The sequence below is a fragment of the Saimiri boliviensis genome, chromosome 7, assembly GCF_048565385.1.
Source record: "Saimiri boliviensis isolate mSaiBol1 chromosome 7, mSaiBol1.pri, whole genome shotgun sequence".
Taxonomy (NCBI): domain Eukaryota; kingdom Metazoa; phylum Chordata; class Mammalia; order Primates; family Cebidae; genus Saimiri; species Saimiri boliviensis.
The window spans coordinates 81,499,412-81,519,890 of record NC_133455.1 but is presented as its reverse complement, the minus strand read 5'-3'; the positions used below and the strand labels follow the sequence as shown (position 1 = coordinate 81,519,890).

The 20,479-nt window shown below is 36.2% G+C and overlaps 1 protein-coding gene across 1 annotated transcript in view; it reads right to left on the bottom strand.

Annotated features, from left to right (window-relative positions):
* Window positions 1–1,696: 1,696 nt before the first annotated feature.
* The window catches only part of CAND1 (cullin associated and neddylation dissociated 1), a 55,133-nt gene continuing 36,350 nt past the window's right edge, over window positions 1,697–20,479 (bottom strand). The window contains exons 8-15 of the mRNA XM_003926538.4: window positions 19,252–19,544; window positions 16,734–16,875; window positions 14,884–16,377; window positions 13,991–14,086; window positions 11,389–11,558; window positions 11,143–11,307; window positions 9,532–9,639; window positions 1,697–9,003 (exon numbers count right to left, since the gene is read on the bottom strand). Coding sequence (XP_003926587.3) covers window positions 8,779–9,003; window positions 9,532–9,639; window positions 11,143–11,307; window positions 11,389–11,558; window positions 13,991–14,086; window positions 14,884–16,377; window positions 16,734–16,875; window positions 19,252–19,544 — 2,693 coding nt within the window. The 3' untranslated portion in view covers window positions 1,697–8,778. The remainder of the gene's footprint in view (window positions 9,004–9,531; window positions 9,640–11,142; window positions 11,308–11,388; window positions 11,559–13,990; window positions 14,087–14,883; window positions 16,378–16,733; window positions 16,876–19,251; window positions 19,545–20,479) is intronic.

The following is a 20,479-nucleotide window of genomic DNA, read 5'->3' as shown; positions in this document are numbered from 1 at the left end:
TAACATCCCTTTCTCTCCCTTAGAAAATGGGAGTAACATATGAAGAATCTATGAGTGGACTATTAAGCTTCTATAGTCAGTCATTTATGAATAAATGTATTTTTAAAAAATATATTTTTTGAGTAATTACTGTATATTACTGAACCAAACTTACGTCCATCCACCTGGCACAGCAAAACCAAACACCAACACCAAGATCTGCAGTAAGAGAAAGTAAGCATTCATTGCAGGGCACCAAGCAAGGAGAACTGGGTAGCTAATGCTTAAGACTCAAACTCCCCAGTGGCCTACATGCAAAGGTTTTTAAAGGTGGTGAGGCAGAGTTTACAGGCAGAGTCATAAATCCATACATGGAGCGAGCGTATGGCCTCCATGTATGGGGCATTGGTTTGGCCCCAAAAGGTGAGATATCTTGAAGCAGAGGTTTACAGGTGATTAGGTAGATTCAGAGATTCTTCAATTCACCACCGGTTAAGGAAGCAAGGCTTTGTCTAAAAACTTGGGGTCTGCAGAAAGGAATGTTAAGGGTTTGCCTGAGGGTGTCACTGCAGGCCCCTCAGGTAGAAATTTAGAACAAATAAGTTCAGGCCTCAGTTCCTCCTTATTGGAGGTTTACAAGACAGGTTGGCATTTTCCATCAGACGGAGGTTCAAGTTTCTGAAAAACAAGGACAGGCGTCAAGATGTTATTTTTAGTTTCTAAGGGAATCAAACATCTTGCGACCGGAACTTATTTGGGTAACTATTGTTTAAGCTATATTATCTTCTTGCTTATTAAATTGCTCATTTACTTCTCAAGGCTAGCTAGGTGCTTGGAGTTTTCCTTAATTTCCATGCTTGAGGGGATCTGACAGGCCACTAAGAGGAGTCCCTGCCCTGTCTCCTATGTGTTGTACCGTGTGTGTGTGTGTGTGTGTGTGTGTCCTTCTTAGTATGTTGGGGTAAACTCTTTTTTCAGACCAGTACATACAGCTCAATTTGACAAATAAGGAAATAGACCTAGTGAGGCAGGAAAGTATGGTCTGGAAACAGGGAACTTAAAGCCAATTTGTGCTTTTTTAAAGAGAAAACACCAAGGCCAAATCCTGCTAACTTCTCAAAGCTGGATCTAAAGGAAAATACCTGGGTCTGGGGGCAGGAAACCTAAGGCCAGTTCACACGAACTTCTAAAGCTAAACCAAAAGGGAAAAAACCCATCTCTCTAAGCCAAGTAACAAAGGATCAAAGGCTACTCTCCCTACCACTTCCACCAACTGCATAGGGTGCCAATTCACCTCAGCTTTTAACTAGCCACAGACTAAATCCTTCATCCAGATAATGGGTAGATGATAAGAACCTCAAATGGGATACTTAAAGCCCAGAAAACTTTGTAACTGGGCCCTTGAGCCACTCCAGCCCACTCCCATCCTGCAGACTGCTCATTTTCATAAATCCCTGATTTTGCTGCTTCATTCCTGCATTTCATTCCTCTGCTACTTTGTTTTGTTCAGTTCTTTGTTCAAATGCCCAGGACCTGGACAACTCCTCGTCAAGCCCCTTCACTGGTAACACTAGATACATGAATAATGTGCCCGAAGTCCCGCTCCCAAGAACCAGATTTGAACTCAGGTTTAGAGCCTGAGCTTTTACAATTATATTATAATGTTTCTCAGCAAAGCATTAGCAAAGAGCAAGAAATAATAACAGAAGCTTCAAGATGGCAGAAAAATCTCATGTGCTTATATTTATTGTCTCAAAATTCTACTGAAATGACAGTAAATACTTTTTAAAAGGAATAAATCCAAAACCATATCTAGAGCAAGAGGGAAGGCCCAAGAATTTCAGAAATTCTGACAAATTTCTACAAGACAGAAAGCATGGGTTAGAGAGAGTCATAAACCAGACAAGGCGGCATTACTTTTAGTCCAGCCAAGTCCCCAAAAGGACTCCAAGCTGAGTCTATAGAGAACAGAAAGTGGAACTAGGTTGGCAGTATTCAGTTTGACATAAAGGACATTTGGACTAGTTGGCCCTTCCCGTACCCTAGTCCACTCATTAACCATCAGCAATGGTATGGAGAAGTGGGGAGTAGCAGTATCTGCACCAACGTTAACAGAGAGGTGCTTTTAAAAGAAATTTGACAATATTACGTGCCTGGAAATGGAGTCAGGATCCAAACATGGGAGTTGGCCCCTAGATTATCCCCTCTTCATCACTTGGCAGCAGGGAAGACTTCCTGGAGTCCTTGACCTAACGTACAAGATGAAAAGCAGCCAGCTAAGTAAAACAAAAGAGAAGGCAAGTCATTCTAGGCAAAAGGCATAACTTGAACTTGGGCAAAGGTATAAAGGCAAGGAATAGCATGGTGGCTGAGGGAAGTATTTTATAGTTGTCAAAAGGTTAGTCCTAAGTGTGATAGATGCTGAGGCTGGTGGGGCAGGCAGATCTAGAGTTTGTACTTATCCTATGGGCAAAAGAGACAGTGCCACAATGATGTGAAACGGTCAGGACCATTGTTTTGACAGTTGTGTAGAAGAAGGACTGGCAACGAATGAATGCCTTCTGGGTATTCTAATGCAGTCTTTCCCAACGTGTGGCCTTGGGAAACAGCATCAGGACCTGGGAACTTCCTAGAAATACAAGTTATTGGTTTACTACAACCTACTAAACCACAGCCTCTGAGCGTAGGACCCAGCGATCTGTTTTAACAAGTCCTACAGGTGACTGTGATGCACACTCATTTGAAAACCATTCTTCTAAGGAAGAGTTCATTTCTCAAGACATTTCATCTCCTTTATGAATTCTGTCCCACTCATGTTGAATGGACCATACCCTCTTATTGTTATCCCCTAGTATCCCATGTATACCTCTCATACAGTAGAATTTTATAGTGCTTCCTTATGTCAGTCTTTCCATGATAATCAGCAAGCTTCTTGATATCAGGTACAGTCTCAACAGCTTTTGTAGCCCTGGCAGCACCCTATTCGCGTAATAAATTGGCTTGCAAAATGAATGAACACAAAAATAATGATTAGCAGACATTTGCTGCAGTTCAGTCAATAGATAAGGAGGAAATGAGGTCTTAAGCCAAAAGAGTAATGGAGAATGGCATGAGAGTTATTTAGGAGATAAAAGAGACAGAATGCTAAATAAGAGTTAACAATTATATTACACTTACTATGTATCAGTACTGTTTTAAGCGCTTTATACAAATGTTCCTATTTAGTCCTCACAGTAACCCTATAAGCTGCTATTTTAATTCTCATTTTATAGACAAGTAAACTTGAGGTTAAATAATTTACCCAAGTCTAACAGCTAACAGCCAGGATTTACACTATGATATATGATTGATGCCTGTCTGTAGAGTCCTTTTTTTTTTTTTTTTTTTTTCCCCTTGAGACAGGGTCTTGCTCTGTCACCAAGGCTGGAGTACAATGGTGCAATCCAATCTTGGGTCACTGCAACCTCCACCTCCAGGGTTCAAGCAATTCTCCTGCCTCAGCCTCCCACATAGTTGGGGTTACAGGAATGTGCCACCCCATCTGGCTTTTTTTTTCAGTAGAGATGGGGATTCGCCATGTTGGCCAGGCTGGTCTCGAACTCCTGACCTCAAGTGATTCACCCACCTTGGCCTCCCAGAGTTTTTTTTTTTTAATCATATTCTGCCTCCAAACTCATGCTATGTGAGACTTTCAGATTTCCAGTCTGAATGGTTGGGGAAATGGGATGCCATCAGCAGAGACAGGAAAAAAAGAAAAAGATGAGTTCAGCTTCATATATGCTGTGTTTGAGTTACCTTTATGAGATGTATGGCAGGTGGTTGGATATAATAGTCTGAAACAGGGGCATGGACTGGGCTAGATGTATAGATTAAGAAATCGATCTGGCGCAGTGGCTCACGCCTGTAATCCCAACACTTTGGGAGGCCGAGGTGGGTGGATCACCTAAGGTCAGGAGTTCAAGACCAGCCTGGCCAACATGGTGAAACCCCCATCTCTACTACAAACATTAGCCAGGTATGGTGGCACAAGCCTGTAATCCCAGCTACTCAGGAGGCTGAGGCAGGAGAATTGCTGGAACCCAGGAGGCAAAGGTTGCAGTGGGCTGAGATCAAGCCACTTCACTCCAGTCTGGGAGACAGAGCAAGACTCCATCTCAAAACAAAACAAACAAAAAACTCAACAACATTGGGCTGGACAAGGTGGCACTTGCAATAATCTCAGCAGTTTGGGAGGCCGAGGCATCAGGACTGACTGGGCCCAGGAGTTTGAGATCACCCTAGACAATGTCATGAGACCCTATCTCTACAAAGAAATAAAAAAATTAGCTGGGTGTGGTGGGACACACCTATACTCCCAGCTACCAGAAGGCTGAGGTGGGAGAATCACTTGAGCCCAGGAAGGTGAGGCTGCAGTGAACCATGTTCGTGCTATGTACTCCAACCTAGGCAACGGAGTAAGACCTTGTCTCAAAAACAAACAAAACCTGTGAGGCTATTTGTACTTCAGTTTCCCTTAAATATCGTTCACTAGGTATTTCAGCCCACCTGTCTTATCATTCTATGTAATCCTCATTCTTTTAGGGCCATCTCATTTACTCTTACGGCTGCATGTTGTTTTCTTTTCTTTTTAGATATTTATTTCATAATATACCTAGAGATTGGCATTTAACATTTTAACAATTTAGATCTTTAGTAAAATTAATGTGGGCAGAAAATGTTACTTCATTACAAAGTATTACTATATACTTTGTCTTGTGACTAATTACAGCTTACAGGAACATAAACAACTCAACTGAATTTTTCAATGGCTGACAATTGTGTATGTGTATGCTTCCTCATTTTGTACTTCAATCATGACTATATAATCATATTCATACATCTGAGACTGAACTAAATATATTAGAACACCAACTAGAACTGGTTAATTAGATATGCCCTATGTTGTTTCTTTTTTGTGTGTGGAAACAGGATCTCACTATGTTGCCTAGGTCTGGTCTCCAACTCCTGTCCTCAAGTGATACCCCACTTTGGCCTCAAAAAGTGCTGAGATTACAGGCCTGAACCTCCATCTGGCCTTGACGTACAATTCTTTAATATTTGTGTGACAGCATTCCGGACTAAAATCATTCAATATCCATCAACCATTACCTAATAGCAAATTAATTCCAATACTTCCTAATCGGTAAAGAATGCAATTTTTACATAACATAGGCTTTCTCTCTTCTAAGACCTCAGCAAAATAATTAAATTTGCTAAAATCACCACTAATAAGGTATGAAGGGGACAGGGTATTAAGACTCCAAAAAACAAAATTAAGTATCTCTTTCTACTAAAAATCATTCTGAAACCTGACACACTGGCATTATAGGGTCCAACGAAGCAAAATTATATGCATTACTCCCTTCAGTAGTTTCTGGATTCAGAGCTAACTAAGTTACGAGGAGCAAAAACATGTTGCTGAAAGATCTTGCCTGCAACTACAGCAAAGGTGTTTACAAAATATTTTCTAGTATTAATAGGAAAACAAGCAACTTACTGTATTGGAAAAGGAAAATGTATAATTTCATTTTGTAATTCCTTTAAGAAAACAATCTTATCTGATGAAATTTTGGTAGCCGGTAGCCAAATACTTCCACTGTGTTCCATTTTTGCAACCAAAAGTATCAAACGGATTTTATTGAAATGGAAAAAGTCAGTTAAAACCTGAGTATACTTTGTCTAATCAGTAAATGAACTGTTACCATACTGTCAATTCTCCATTTCATAAACAAGATTTCACAAACAGGTATAAATCTGGGATAGCAGTGGTTTAAAAATTAGGATTGAATTTAAAACAGAGCTAGAATCCAAAATTTACTTGCTGAAATGTTTAAGGTCTTTAATTTCAAAACACTTACTAAGCATAATATATCTAGAGATTGGTAAATTCATTTTAACAATTTAAATCTTTAGTAAAATTAATGTGGGCAGAAAATGTTACTTCATTACAAAGTATCACTATATACTTTGTCTTGTGACTAATTACAGCTTATAGGAGTATAAACAACTCAACTGAATTTTTCAATGGCTGACAATTGTGTATGTGTATGCTTCCTCATTTTGTACTTCAATCATGACTATATAATCATATTCATATATCTGAGACTGAACTAAAGATATTAGAACACCCATTAGAACTGGTTAATTAGATATGCCCTATGTTATTTCTTTACTATGTACCCAAGTATGAAGAAAAAAGACTAATTTGGTTTAATTATGTTTACATAAAAATTATGTAAATATTCAGACATTTTATGAAATCATCATACTCTAACCCTTTAAGAATTCTAATTCCTTATGGTTAAACAGCTTTCAGAAATCATTAATAAAATACATGACCATCATTTATAAAATTATCATTCAGTACTATTGATTTTATAAATAACGTTTTAGGTTAGGCCCTACCATACCAAATTTCCTTTCTGCCTTCTTTTAAAATATATCAGTTAGACCAAACTAACTTAAATGTTCTCATGAAAAATCAATAAACAGCTTGGTTTTGTATTAACTTTTAGATCTCCTCAGGAACCTACATGTGGAAAACTGCTAAGTAGAACACCTTAATATTACTAGTAAGCAGCATGAGTGGTAGACTGTCTGGACTCCACACCCTGCCACATCCATTCCAGTATCTGGACCACATCACCACTAGGAATATGGAGTTAACCATCAGCATGACAAAGCATTTAAATTCTACGCATTGCTCTGTTACCACTTCTGTTAATGTATGTGTATAAACAGGTATCTCAACACTAAAGCCATAAAAGAGCAGCATCTATTTCTTTAGTACTAAAAGAATTTCAACTGTTAGAAAAATGAGCTGGCTTGCAAGACAAAAACAAAAAAAACAAAACAAAGATGCATCTTGAAAGTTAAAAACAAATAAATTGAAGAAAAAGCCAGTTGAAGTATTTGGATTTAACTTTACCCAACTAAGACATTTACACAACATATGCATGTCAGTCTCCTATTCAGTCCTAGAGCCTGCAGTATTGTAATTTATTGTGAAACCATGTAACCAAATACTTAAATATATCCACAACATCTATACCACAGAAATGCATAGTACATAATATACTAACATCTCAAAATAAACTTCTATTACAGTTGTATGCAAATTATGGTATAAGATTATCACCTGCCACATTTAGAAATGGCACCAACTTCAACATCAATGCACTAGTCGAAATCCGTACTAGTAGATGTCTTCTGCATTATCATCTGAACATTTGAAATCAAGCTGTTAATCTAATAACCACAGTATGTTATCAATTAAAATCACTGTATATTTGGATGTTAAAGCAGGTAGTAATACAGCAGGAAAAGTGTTTCTAATTCACAGTTTCAAAAATAAAGGGTGCAGTTTTCAAATATCTGATTGCTTAAAACTGGTCACTCAATTTAACAACTGCCTCCTTCAATACATGTAAACTATGTTTGCACAGCATTAGGAGATGTCTTTTATTTCAGAATTAGTTCTTACTGTTACAGGAGCACCACAAATTTGAAAAAAGAGGCTACAGTGTGAAATGAGCTCACTGAAGGATATGTTAAATAAAATTTTAACTACAATATAAGGTACTGCAAAAGCTTTGTTCCCCCAGCACAAATCCCTTAATCAGGAAAAGTAATTAACACTTACCAAATACAATAGGTAAATTAGCTCTACAGGAGATGGGGAAAAATCTAACTCAACTAAAAGAAAATACTATTATTAGCTAACAAACCTGTGATAGCTGGCTTCAGAATTTTCCTAAAAGTAAAATTCAAAAGCATACACAGTATTTATATCCTTTGATAAGGAATGTAGACATCCAAAGGAAATGAAAGAAAAATCTGGTTTTAAGTATTTCTAGGTGGAAACACACGCACACAAATGGGTAACAGAAAAACTGAGCACTTAAATACTCAAATTTTAAGTGTGTAATATTTATAATAGAAAAAAGTGGCAAATTGGTACTGTGACTTGATTTGCTGAAAACATCTGCAAATTCACACTGGCATTAAGAAAACCAAAGTCTCAAAAATTTACTCCTTTCTTTCTCTCCAGATAATGTGTTTTCTGTGCAAAAATAAATATCTGAAAATTGCACTAATAATACTTATTTTAACTTCTATATTACGAATAATCTGCACATGCTGCCTTACAGACAATACATATTTGTAAACTTGCTCATGCAAAATTAGTGTGCGCAATAGGGATATTAATTTTCATACTTAAAAATGATACCTTATTATCATTTTAAAATTGCCAAACCCTCTAAAATGAAAACAAATCATATGGATATTCTTGTCTGCCAGCTAAAAATCAATTTATGTCGCTGAAAACAAATATACAAGAAAAAGAAACATGGTTTTTGTTTTGCAAGATTTTTGATTTTTAAATGAGAAAATTATATAAAAGAAAGAAATTCATGGTCACAAAATTTTAACATTTTAATCCTAAACATTACAGGGTAAATAGATACTGGACCCTATCTCCATACTCCATAAAATCCTAACTTTTAATTTCCATTTTAAATGTTGCCGCAACCACTAAAACAATAGTGGTTTTACAACCTCTGGATTATGGAAATACACATTTCTGAAATAAATGCTACAAAAACAATGGAAGAAAGCCAAACAAACTGTCTCCATGAAGGAAAAAAAAGCGGAACATTTTGAAGCTTTTAGACACTTCTCTTTCCATGTCTTATGATTAACCTGTCAATTCAGTGCACTGTATGGTCATATGTAATGGTCCCCATGGTGAACAAACATCTAACTAGTGTCCATTGATTCCAAGTTAGTAGATGATGAATCTTTCTGGATACTTTCAAAGATGGCCGCCAGCTCAGGGTTAGAACTGATCTGTGACTGGAATTCACTCATCAGTGGGCTCTTCTCTGCTTCTGGAATGGTCAGCAGTGCTGCTACTGCTCTCATGGCAGATCGCTTTAATTCATCTTGTTTTTCAAATTCCTGCTTTACTGAGTTTGCCTTCACCTGTAACATGGAGTAATCTTAGATTACATGCTATAAAAGACAGCTCTTACGATAAGAAAATTTAAGCACAGAGGATCTTTCTGGTAAAAGCTACTCTTATAGTCCATAAGGCATATTTATTCTAAGCACAACTGTTTTTAAAATTATTTTTAAAGCAGCTGTCTCCTTTTAAGGGAATATTTTACACAAAGCCCCATTATAAAGAGAGAAAATCTAGATCCACAAGTTGAAACAAAGAGTGTAGGACACAACCAGAATTAAAAACGTCCTCTTTTGTAGCCTGATCATTTCGTCCCATTCAGTACTTCAAAATATATATCATATTGATATAGCAAAAACAAAAACTTTTAAGAACAGCAGTTAACAGTGCTAAGTTTTATAAAACATCAGTATTCACTAGGTTAACTTTTTAAACCAGCTGCTACTTAGGGCACTGGAATAATTATATTTGGAAAGCTAGAGAAAATAATTGGCTAGGAATCCCCATTATACCAAGTCTGACCTAGGCTGATATTTATCACTTCCTACCTTAGTTGTACATGTTGCACGTAATGGCTCAACAAGTCGGTCCAACCTCTGCAGTACTGCACTTGGACAAAGTGTAGACAGTCTCACCAGCATTAAAAATGTCAGCATCTATTAAGAATAAAAAAGACTGAATTTAGACTTGACATTATTTTCTAAAAACAAAATTCTAAATTCTGACAAACCCTTTAAAAGCAAAATAACTAGCATAGAAAATATAAAAGCTTCCTTTTAATGTAATCTGCCTATCAGAATCAGACACATTTGTCTCAAACCTTATCTGAGTTAAGTGCTGAAGAGACCTCACCAGATCATATTTTAGGTAAGATCTCTTAAACAGCGTATTATAGGTGAAGTCTCTTTAGCACTTCACTCAGATAAGGCCTGAGACAAATCTGTCTCAAACAGATATGAGAACTAGAAAAGTGGTTTTCAATCTTGGTTGCACGTTAGAATCATCCAGAGAGTTTTAGAAATATACCCATTCTTCAAGTACCATCCCCAGAGAGTTTTACTGAACCTGTCAGAATACAGCCACAGATTAAAGCTCATGTGCACCAGAACTGAGAATCACTGAACTAGAAAATTACAGAACTGGAACACAAGTTTTATAATAAGTTTCCACTATCATAACAGATTTGACCAGTTAGTTATTCAGATTAATCCATGTGAAACCTGATAATCCATAAACCTTTTTCTCTTAGACTATAAACTCATAGAATTAAACAAGCATGTCCTTTTACTTTTTGGTGGGGAGCTCTCTTCACTGAACTTTGAGAGGCTCAGGTCACTACCACATATGGAAGCCTAACAGTAGGAGTTCAAGTAGTATGGCTGAATTATTGAGTTACCACTTTTGCTCTGCTTCGCCAAAAGCCCCAAATGAAAGAGTAGATGAAAAGACACAATGTAGGTATCTTTTTTATTTTTCAAATCACTCTTTCACTGTTCACATTTTAAATGAAGTTGAACAGGCAGGAAAACAAAGAACACTGATAAGCAAAAGTCATGCTCCAAACATTGTAAGACGCAGTATGATTTCTCTCAAATTGCTTCTACAGATTACTTTGTATATCTGAAAAGTTCCATGTTGTCCTCTAACAAAATTCTTGATGTTAAACAAAGTGTATTATATTGAAAAACAAAAGTTTCTCATTCAGGTAAATAAAACAGTTATAATTCAGATTCGCTCCAAAGTTAACTCAGGAGAATTCATAAAGAATGCTGGGAAGCTAAGAAAACCCTTCATGGGTAGTAACTGCAGTCCAATATTAAGACAGGCCAAAAAGTTACAGATTTATACTTTAAACAGCAAAACCTGTTGGGACTCTTTTGAGGGATCTAGCTAGGTACTACTCACTAAGCAAGTGAATGCAGAGCATTTTGCATCCACTGCCACTTCCTCCTCCAATAAAAAGAGTTCTGGATCTTTCTTATATGTCAAGTGATGTTACTCTGCCTATTACTTTTGTATATTATAGCTTACAACATGCTTATCAAAATCTTTACAGACAACCTAATTTTTCTCAGACACATGAGTAAATTACAACGGTGAAAGTTGCTCTAGCAAAGTCGTCTTCTAAAACATTGTATAAATAGGCACAAACGTCTTACCTTAATATCATAATGGTCCTTCAAACCATCTTCAACGTGATTTAGAAATTCAAAGATATCAAGTCTATCAAGACAACTATCTAGAAGTGTGTACATACACTCAAAAGCTGCCTTTCTAATATCCAGACCATCATCAACTGTATGTTTAAATGGACCCATTTCTACCTGTTAAAGAAAAACAGAACATGTTGATATAAAATACTTAAGTCAAACACAAGGTTAGATAAACAGTGTGATCTAACTTACCTCTCGTATAAGCTCCTTCCTAACTTTTGTTTCATTGTAAAGATGTGGAAGAACAGTATCCAACAGATCTCTTATTAATGATGGCTTATTATGTGCTGCTGAATTAAATGTAACCAAGGCTACTCTTCTCACATTCAAATCTGGGTCTTCCAAAGTTTTCAGGAAATCACCTGAAATATTACAAGAAAAGCAACAGACAGACATGGTAAACTTATAATATACATTTTATTTTCTCTAAGTTGATATAATTTATTTTTGCTGTGTCATTGTTGTTTCTTCAATAAAGGTCATGGAAAAACCTGATGAAACACTAAGTGAACCATAAAGTTTCTTTCAGCAGCACAACTACTATCATTTCTGAAGGTGAATATATTTTTAATTGGTAATCCACTCTCAGCATCTATAAAGCAGAGGGTATGGAAGAAGAGTCCATAAAGTTTCTCAATATCACTTTTATAGATACAAGATACGATAGAGACAGCAGCTAAAACGACTATTAACATGTATGATTCTCCTTGTAGTTCATTAAAAGCAGCAACAAGAATATTTTTAAACCAAGTTCAAAATAAGAATTAAAAAAATGAGGTGAAGACAGATCCACTGCTTAATAAAGATGGAGTACTATCAGCAGATATATACAATTCATCAAATGAAAGAGAAATGTGCCTCTAGAAGCCCTACTTTATTTCTGTCTTCACTAAGAAATACATTAATTCATAGAAAAATAATATAAAAGGAGAAAATTGTAACCTAACATAGGACAAAAGCCAGAAAAGGCACCTAGGTACTTTAAAAGTCTACATATTCTTGCAAATGTGGGCAAGAAAATATAATGCAAAGACCTTTGGAGTCATACAGATGATGGTTCAAACCATTTTACTTGTTAAATGTATGATTTTGTGCAAGTTACTTTAAGCAAGAAACTTGCCTAAAGTTTCTCACCTAAGTTTCTCAGTCAATAAAATAAGGATTATAAACCTTTTAGAGCTAAAATGAGCAGAATAAATGGTGTGTACATTGTTGAAGACAATGTCTAGTACCCAATAGGTATTCAAATATAGCTATTATTAATCATTAAATGATCTCAACTCTATCATCAGCAATCTTTTAGAATACACAGGGAAATGAAGGAGAGGTAACAAAATACTTGAATGCAAACTTAGAAAAACAGCAATTTGAAAATATGAGAGGAAAGAGAGACTTCAGACTATGTAGACTGGCAAATCCAATGTTGATATCCAGAAAAGTTCCAGCACTGACTTAAAAAAAAAGTCTGAGAGACAGCATGGTTTCAAAAACAATATAAATGTACCAAACTAATCTCCTCTCCCTTTTATTTGCATATGAAACTGGTAGATTAGAAGAGCAATTACAATAGAGTATGTATCTGCTTTCAAAAAAAAGCATCTAAAATATTGCTATTACGGACAAAATGGTGTCATGAACTAGCACTTTCAGTTTTTTTCAAGTTTCCTAGGTGATTCTGATGTTCAAATAGTCACAAATACTGAATTAGATCAAAATTCAATTAGAATGGTAACTACCTGGTTAAGTAACTATATCAACAATGCATACTGGTTGATTGTTGTCAACACGGAAAGATATTTCTAGGGATATGGGGTGGGCCTCTTTCTCTGTCCTATCTTGTGTAATACCAAAGTGCTCAATAAATATACCAAAGCAGAAAATGGGTGGGGGAAATTTAAGTAAGAAATTTCTCAAATAGACTTTAAATAATTCCTAGGCCCTAGCAATAGAACCCATTTGTGCCTGTCCCTTCCGTGTTCTGAATTGGCAATCCCTTTCTATGTAGTTCAAACTTTAAATTTTATTTGTTTTTTCTTTCTGGCACACTGCAGAATGGTGCAAAGCTACAAAGTGTCTCTGCCAAATCCCTCAATCCTCCCTCATGGTTATCTCCATTATCCTGGCCTCAAGAAAGCAACAAACTAAGTTCCGAGGGTTTTTTGGCTACTACCAAACTCTAGGAAAACCAATGATAAAAACAAAATGCAAGGAGGCTATAAAATCAGAAATAGTCCCTAAAGCTAATTCTTGTCCTCACAGAAATAGAGAAGTCCTAGTTTTTCTTAGGTTATCTTCTCTTAGTTCTTCTGGGAATTAGCACTATCCAACTTTATTTTTTATTCTTAGGTTGTTTCAACCTTAAATACAGAAACCTCCATAGATCTCCTTGGGTATTGAGGGTGTAGCAGTAATAACTGAAAATTGAGGCCTCAACAGCTCAAGTGAGATTCATTTACATCTGAGGAGAAACTTCAGACTGGTCAGATAAATATAGTACCTTTTTACTTTTTCCACTAAAGCTACCTTAGGTCAACCCAAAAATGTGGTTATCGAATATGTAGTTGACTCTAAAGATGCTGATATAATTTCAGTTATATGCAAAATCATCTAGGAATAATTATAAACAATATAGGCAAACATAATTTGTTAAAGTTATAAATTCATTATCAATTATCTTTTAAGCAATTATTTTATGAGCATTTTAATTCCTCGATATTTCTAGTTACTAAATTCAAGAGTTTCTTGACAATTCTAAATTCCAAAAATTGGTATGTTTACCTTTGTTTCCACTTACCTATGCAGTTCTTTAACAGTGGATCAATAGGTTGTGGATGGTCAGATATTGTAAATTTCACAGCCGTAACCACTGAGCTTCGGGCATATGATGAGCCTAATTAAAAATAAATTCCAAGTCTATTGGTAAGACACAGTCCACTAAAACTCATGGACATCATTTTAAAACCACTTCAAATAACACTAATGCCTTCAATTCCTTAGAATTCTCCTTGGCCAAGAAGGGTATTTCTTATTGCATGCATGAATCCAAAGTAACAAAGTTTACTCACTTTATGAGTATAAAATATAATCCGACTAAATTTCAAAAGAATTTCTTCTGGGAAGGGGGGACCTGAAGGAGCAGTGGCAGATTTCATCCTCACAAAAGAGAACTAGCTAAATCCAAAAAAAGCTTAAGTGTCTTCAAACCTACTAAAACGAAAGCAATATCTAAGAATGAATGGCTATTACTGCTATTAATATTACTACCTTTTGTTTATTCTAATGGGGATGACACTGGTAAATCTGAAAACTCTTCCAGAATATTTCATTCAAAATAAGTATTTTCACCAATTTTACTTATTGTAACTAGTATTAGCAAGCTCTTCGGATTATATTAATTCATGAGATATGTCTTTTCCACATTTTAAGACAATCTAGTAACATTAAAATGTAGTCATCATGAGGAATTAGAACAGATTTAACTATTATCTAATTACACTGTATCCTTTAAAACAACAAAATGTCATTTGACTATCGCTCCATACTACATAAGACAGTTCTTTTTCATCACATACTTAGCTTTTAGGTTTAAGAAAATATAGATATGGCTTAACTTTATCATTAGACATCTTTTAAAGCAACCAACTACCAAAAAAAATTTTTTTTAAGTAAGAAAACCTAGAAACCCACCTGATATCAAGTACCCTTTAAGCCGTGGAAGGAGAGTTTCTGGATCAATTAGAGTGAGTTTTCCTAGACATTCAGCAACAACATTTCTGGTTCCTTCCTCTGCGCACTCACAGTGCTTTAACAATAAGGCCCAGATGTTTTCAACATATGGTTTAAGGCCCACCACTGATGCAGAGCTAATAATTTCCTTCAAGGAATGAAGTAAAAGATACTGCCTTTTGGGCTGACTGGTTATTTCTTGTAGGACAAATGGCAGATATTCAGGAAGGTTGCCCACACTAATGCTGCCTAATGCATAGGATGCAGCTGATTTGACTTCTTCACTAGGAGATGAGAAAGCTTCTAGTATTACAGATTTTAGTTCCAACTGTCCACTTAAGTCAATATGATGCCCAACTTCTCCAAGAGAAAGTAGAGCTAAGAGACGAATGGAATCTGTAGACCGTGAGTTCTTGACATCTTGAATAAACTGACCTACTACAGCAGGTCCCTCTTTAGGGCATGCCCGAGTAAGGGCAGCTACACACTTGGCAATGGAATAATAAGACTGCTTATGAGTAAGAGCTGTACTCTGAGAGTAAACTGGACCTGTCAACATGCGCAACAAATCCATGTATCCTAAATTATTTGTTCCAGTGACAACCAGAGCTTGGAAAAAGTCTAGCATGGCACTAAGAGCTCCCCCCTGCAATAAGGGTGATCTCACAAGTCCAATAAGTTCATTGAGAATGGATCCACTTATCTTTGAAAGGGAGGAAGGATACACTTTTGCCAGAGTGGTAAGAAAACTGATAGCCATTTGTGAAACATGCATATCACTTTCGCTGATAAGAGGTGGGAGCTCATCTAGAACTGCATCAATCATGGCAGCTGTCAAGCTGTCACTATAGTTTTTTATTAGAATATCTAGGGCAGAAAGAGTACCCAGTTTCAAAGCTCTCTGGTTTTTCCTAAGAAATGAAGCGAGGATAGGAACCCCTTCTCCCAGAACAGGCCTCAAATCTATCTTCAAAGGTGACCCAGCAATCAGTGTCAATGCCTTTACTGTAGTTAACCTGGTAATTTCATTCTTTAGTCTCTCCAAGAAAATCTGAAGTGTATTAGGCAAGTCAGAACCCAAATTGTCTCCAAGGTTGCAAATAATCTGTCCCATACAGGAAATAGCCCTTTCCTTGACTTCCTGATCAATGTCAGCTGCTTTTAATCTCTTAATGGTACAGGTAAATAGATCTTTGATGTAAGGAGTTGCATCAAACGAGGAAGGCTGATCTAAAGGACGAATTACTTTGACAAGCTGTTGAGTAACAAGAAGTGCTTCAGATGTAATTTTGTAAAATGGGTCTCCAACACAAGCCACCACTGGAGGAACCAAAGCCTGAACATGAGGATGGAAGACTTGAGGAGAATGGTTACAGAGGATTACGTATAGACACGACAAAGCATCAATCTTCAAATTCGATGAGCTTGATTTATCATTCAGTGAGAAAATGATTCCTAAAAAGCCAACAAAAAAAATCCAATCATTGCTGTGCAGACTTTTAAGAAAGAAAAAATTAAAAATCAACCCCAATAGTACGCTAATGTTCCCATTTCATTATATTATTTCTACAAGTAGAAACTTTCACCATCTATAATAAATATTAAAGCCCAATATTTCAGGGTAAGACTTTTAACTTGCTACTTACAAATTTCTAGCTTCAGGTATTCAAGACGGTTAGATTTAAACGTTTAGCTCTATGGGCATATTAAGTTGTCACAAATATTCCTTTAAATGGGAACATTATTTAAGCTTATCTAAGTCCTAACAAAAAGAGGCTAAGTCCCAAAAGAGATTTACGTTTCTTTCATACCTGGTACAAGTACAGGAATGTGTTGCGTTAGGGCCCCAGGTAATACATTTACCAGCTCAGTTAACATGTTAAAACAACACTGTCTGGTCTTCACACTTTTTTCTTTCATCTGTTTGTGCAGAGCTTTAACAATGTTGGGAACCTGCAATTATTACACACGCATTAGCTGGTTCAGTTGTTGGTATTTTGTCAGTACACTTAACATGAATTATAGAGAATGAGGATAAAGGGAAGAGTTTATCTTTTTTGTTAAATTCCTAATTCAGCTATCTACTACTATTGCTAACACTAACAAGACCGTTAGATATGAACAAAGTTTGCTGCATGTATTATATATGTTTTCTTGTAACTATATTTGCTTGATACTTATTTAAAAATTACAGCCGGGCGCAGTGACTATGCCGTAATCTCAATACTGTGGGAGGCTGAGGTGGGTGGATCACGAGGTCAGGAGTTCAAGACCAGCCTGGCCAACACATAATCCCAGCACTCTGGGAGTGCTGAGATTACAGCCTGGCCTCCTGTAATCCCAGCACTTTGGAAGGCCGAGGCGGGCAGATCATGAGGTCAGATCGAGACCATCCTGGCAATGGTGAAACCCCAACTACTAAAATACAAAAAATTAGCTGGGTGTGGTGCCGAGCGCCTGTAATCCCATCTACTCGGGAGGCTGAGGCAGAGAATTGCTTGAACCCAAGAGGCGGAGGTTGCAGTGAGCAGAGATTGCACACTGCACTCCAGCCTAGGCGACAGAGTGAGACTCTGTCTGAAAAAAAAAAATTACAGAAAAGCTGTCATTTAGCTTTCCACAGAGCAACAAAATAGTCTTCCCTACTTCATTTTTAATTGTGAAACATACATGATGAAAAAGAAATTAATCAAACATATTTTCAACCAAAAATTTAGGAGGTTTTTATAAATGATATTTTGAATGACAACAGCACAGATAAAAATCAAAGGAAACAAGACAAATTATGGAAACGTAACCATTGAACAGGTCCTTTCCTTACTTTCCATAGGCTGTTAGAAGGAATGTGGCTTCAAATGTGGCTACAAGCAGCAGGGGTATGATTCAAAGACATCTAATCTAAACTTTCTTTTTTTTTTTTTGATACAGAGTCTTGCTCTTTCACCAGGCTGGAATGCAGTGGCACGATCTCGGCTCACTGCAACCTCCATCTCCAGGATTCAAGTGATTCCCTTGCCTCAACCTCCTGAGTAGCTGGGACTACAGGTGTACACCACCACGTCCGGCTAATTTTTTGTATTTTAGTAGAGATGGGGTTTCACCATTGCCAGGATCGTCTCCATCTCCTGACCTTATGATCTGCCTGCCTCGTCCTCCCAAAGTGGTGGGATTACAGGCATGAGCCACTGAGCCCGGCCTGCTCTAAACTTTCTAACATTTTGCTAGTCAGTAAAACAAACAGAGTCTCTACTAACAAATCTTACAAATGCAAAGCTATAAACGGAGCTTCCAGAATACCTCAACAGCAAAGCAAGTAGAAATTAAAAGCAAAAACAAAGCCAAGAAAAATCCCAACGACCAAACTACATGGACACACAGGATAATTACACAATGATCTAAGAGCTAGACAAAAACAAAGTATCTAATTTCCCAAAGCACTGTCAGAATTCCTGGCAACTCTACTGAGCAATACCTGATTTCTATACGTTTACTCACTTGCTTATAACCTCCATACACTTTATCTCATTTCCTTCTACAATTAATCTTCAACATTCACCTTTATGAGTAATTTTGCCACAAAAATCTATTTATCTGTACTACTTGAAAACGAGATAGATATAGTACATGTATCCCCTCCCCTGGTTTAATCCCTTTCAATATCTGTTTTGTAATCTATAAAAAAACTGACCTAGTATTTATGCATCCCATCAGATTGCTGTAGAGATTACATATAAAACAGGAGAATGCCTGGTATGTAATAAATACTCATAAAGGGATGCAATATAATAGCTGTAATATTTAGGATTTTAGAAAAAATGTCAAGTGAAAAAATGTGTATTTTATTAATAAGTCCTGGAATATATCAAACACATATGTAGTAGGCACTACAATGAATGCTCTACACAGAACATCCAGCTCTCAATGCCACAGGAAGATATTTCTAAGTATATCCTTATTACAAATGAGAAAAGTGAAGTTTAATAAAGTGACTAAATAACTTGTCCAAGATCACACACCTAAATTAGAAGGGAAGCCGGATATGTGAACACAAGTAGTATGCCTCCATGGCTCTAAGACTTCTCTATGAACACCAAAGATAAAGATTACTGAATTTTAAAATTATTTAAATACTGTTTATAAAGTAAAACCAAGAATACTTCGATTAGAATGAACAGTTTATAAGTAACAATATGAACATACATTAACTATATAAACATATCCTAGAACTTTCTGCTTCTCTATATTCTAGAACTCATATTTCCAAATAAAAACAATTTTAACAGCATTGCATTTACTGCCATGACTTTCTAACTGTACTTTAAAACCTACCTGACTCTGAAGCATTGTTAAAGGTGTTTCTCCCTGTTCCATTGCATCAGGGTCACATAGCCAACTTTGTACAGGACGAGTTTGCTTCAAAAGAGAAAGGTATGCGTGAAAAACATCTGCTTTTACATTCTCTTCACGCTCTTTAAATCTGGATATTAGTGCAGGAGAGACGGTCTTGTAGAATTCTGGAAGCATTTCATGCCTTGTGCTAACTACAGCATCCAAGCACTTAGCAGCTGCACGTCTCACTTTCCAACTCATGTCATCATCATCACTGTATTCATCATCACTCCCTAAAGGGTAAGTTTTAATGTAAACAGGCTATTAATGACAAGAGAAGTATATCACTTAAAACAGAAAATGAATTGATATTCTTAACCAAGTCAGTTAATCTGACTTTCCAGTAACATATACAGCAACAGGTAGGTTTCAACAGAATTGGAACTTGAACAAAGAGCTTGTTACTTCTATACATCTGCACATAAATTAGCCTTAAAAAACAATCATAACTGGATTTTTAATCATTTTCTCATTTATTTTGTAATGAACTGCTTATTTATAACTCTTTAAAATAATCAATTAACACATTCAATTTCTTTAGAATATAAATACTTATAAAGTCATAAATTTCCCAGGCTTTGAAACAAAATTCAAAGAATTTATTTAACAGTATAGGAAAAAAATCAAGCAAACAATCAGGGACTTTATAAGACAAACTATGAAATTGATTCGTGGTAATAGATTAGGTGATAAAAAGAATGTTTACCAATTCCAAAACACTGTAGGACTAATTTTCTGAGAAAAGAAAGAAGACTGACATCAGCTTTGTGACTACAAAGCTTTTCATTCAACTTGTTGATAAGCTATGAAGAACAAATATGCATATTCTAAATCTTTCACAATTTTGTCTTAATGTACTTTAACAAACCATTTTTCCTTAATTATAACAAGAAAATGCTGCACACTTAACAGAGGGACCATTTACCTCTAACTCCTAATGCTAAACCTTAAACATTCAGACGAGATCGGGCACATTCAGGGTGGTATGGCTGTAGACAAACCCTAAACATTAAAAGCAGTAGCACTAAGAATTATATCTCACTTATCTATACTTGACAAATAACACGTGTGTGAAATCTCCAGAAAGTATTTCTTTCTAACAACATCGGGTTTAATTAGTTGGGTAATATGAAGTCAGAAAGGTGGCAGAAATATTAACCAGTTATCA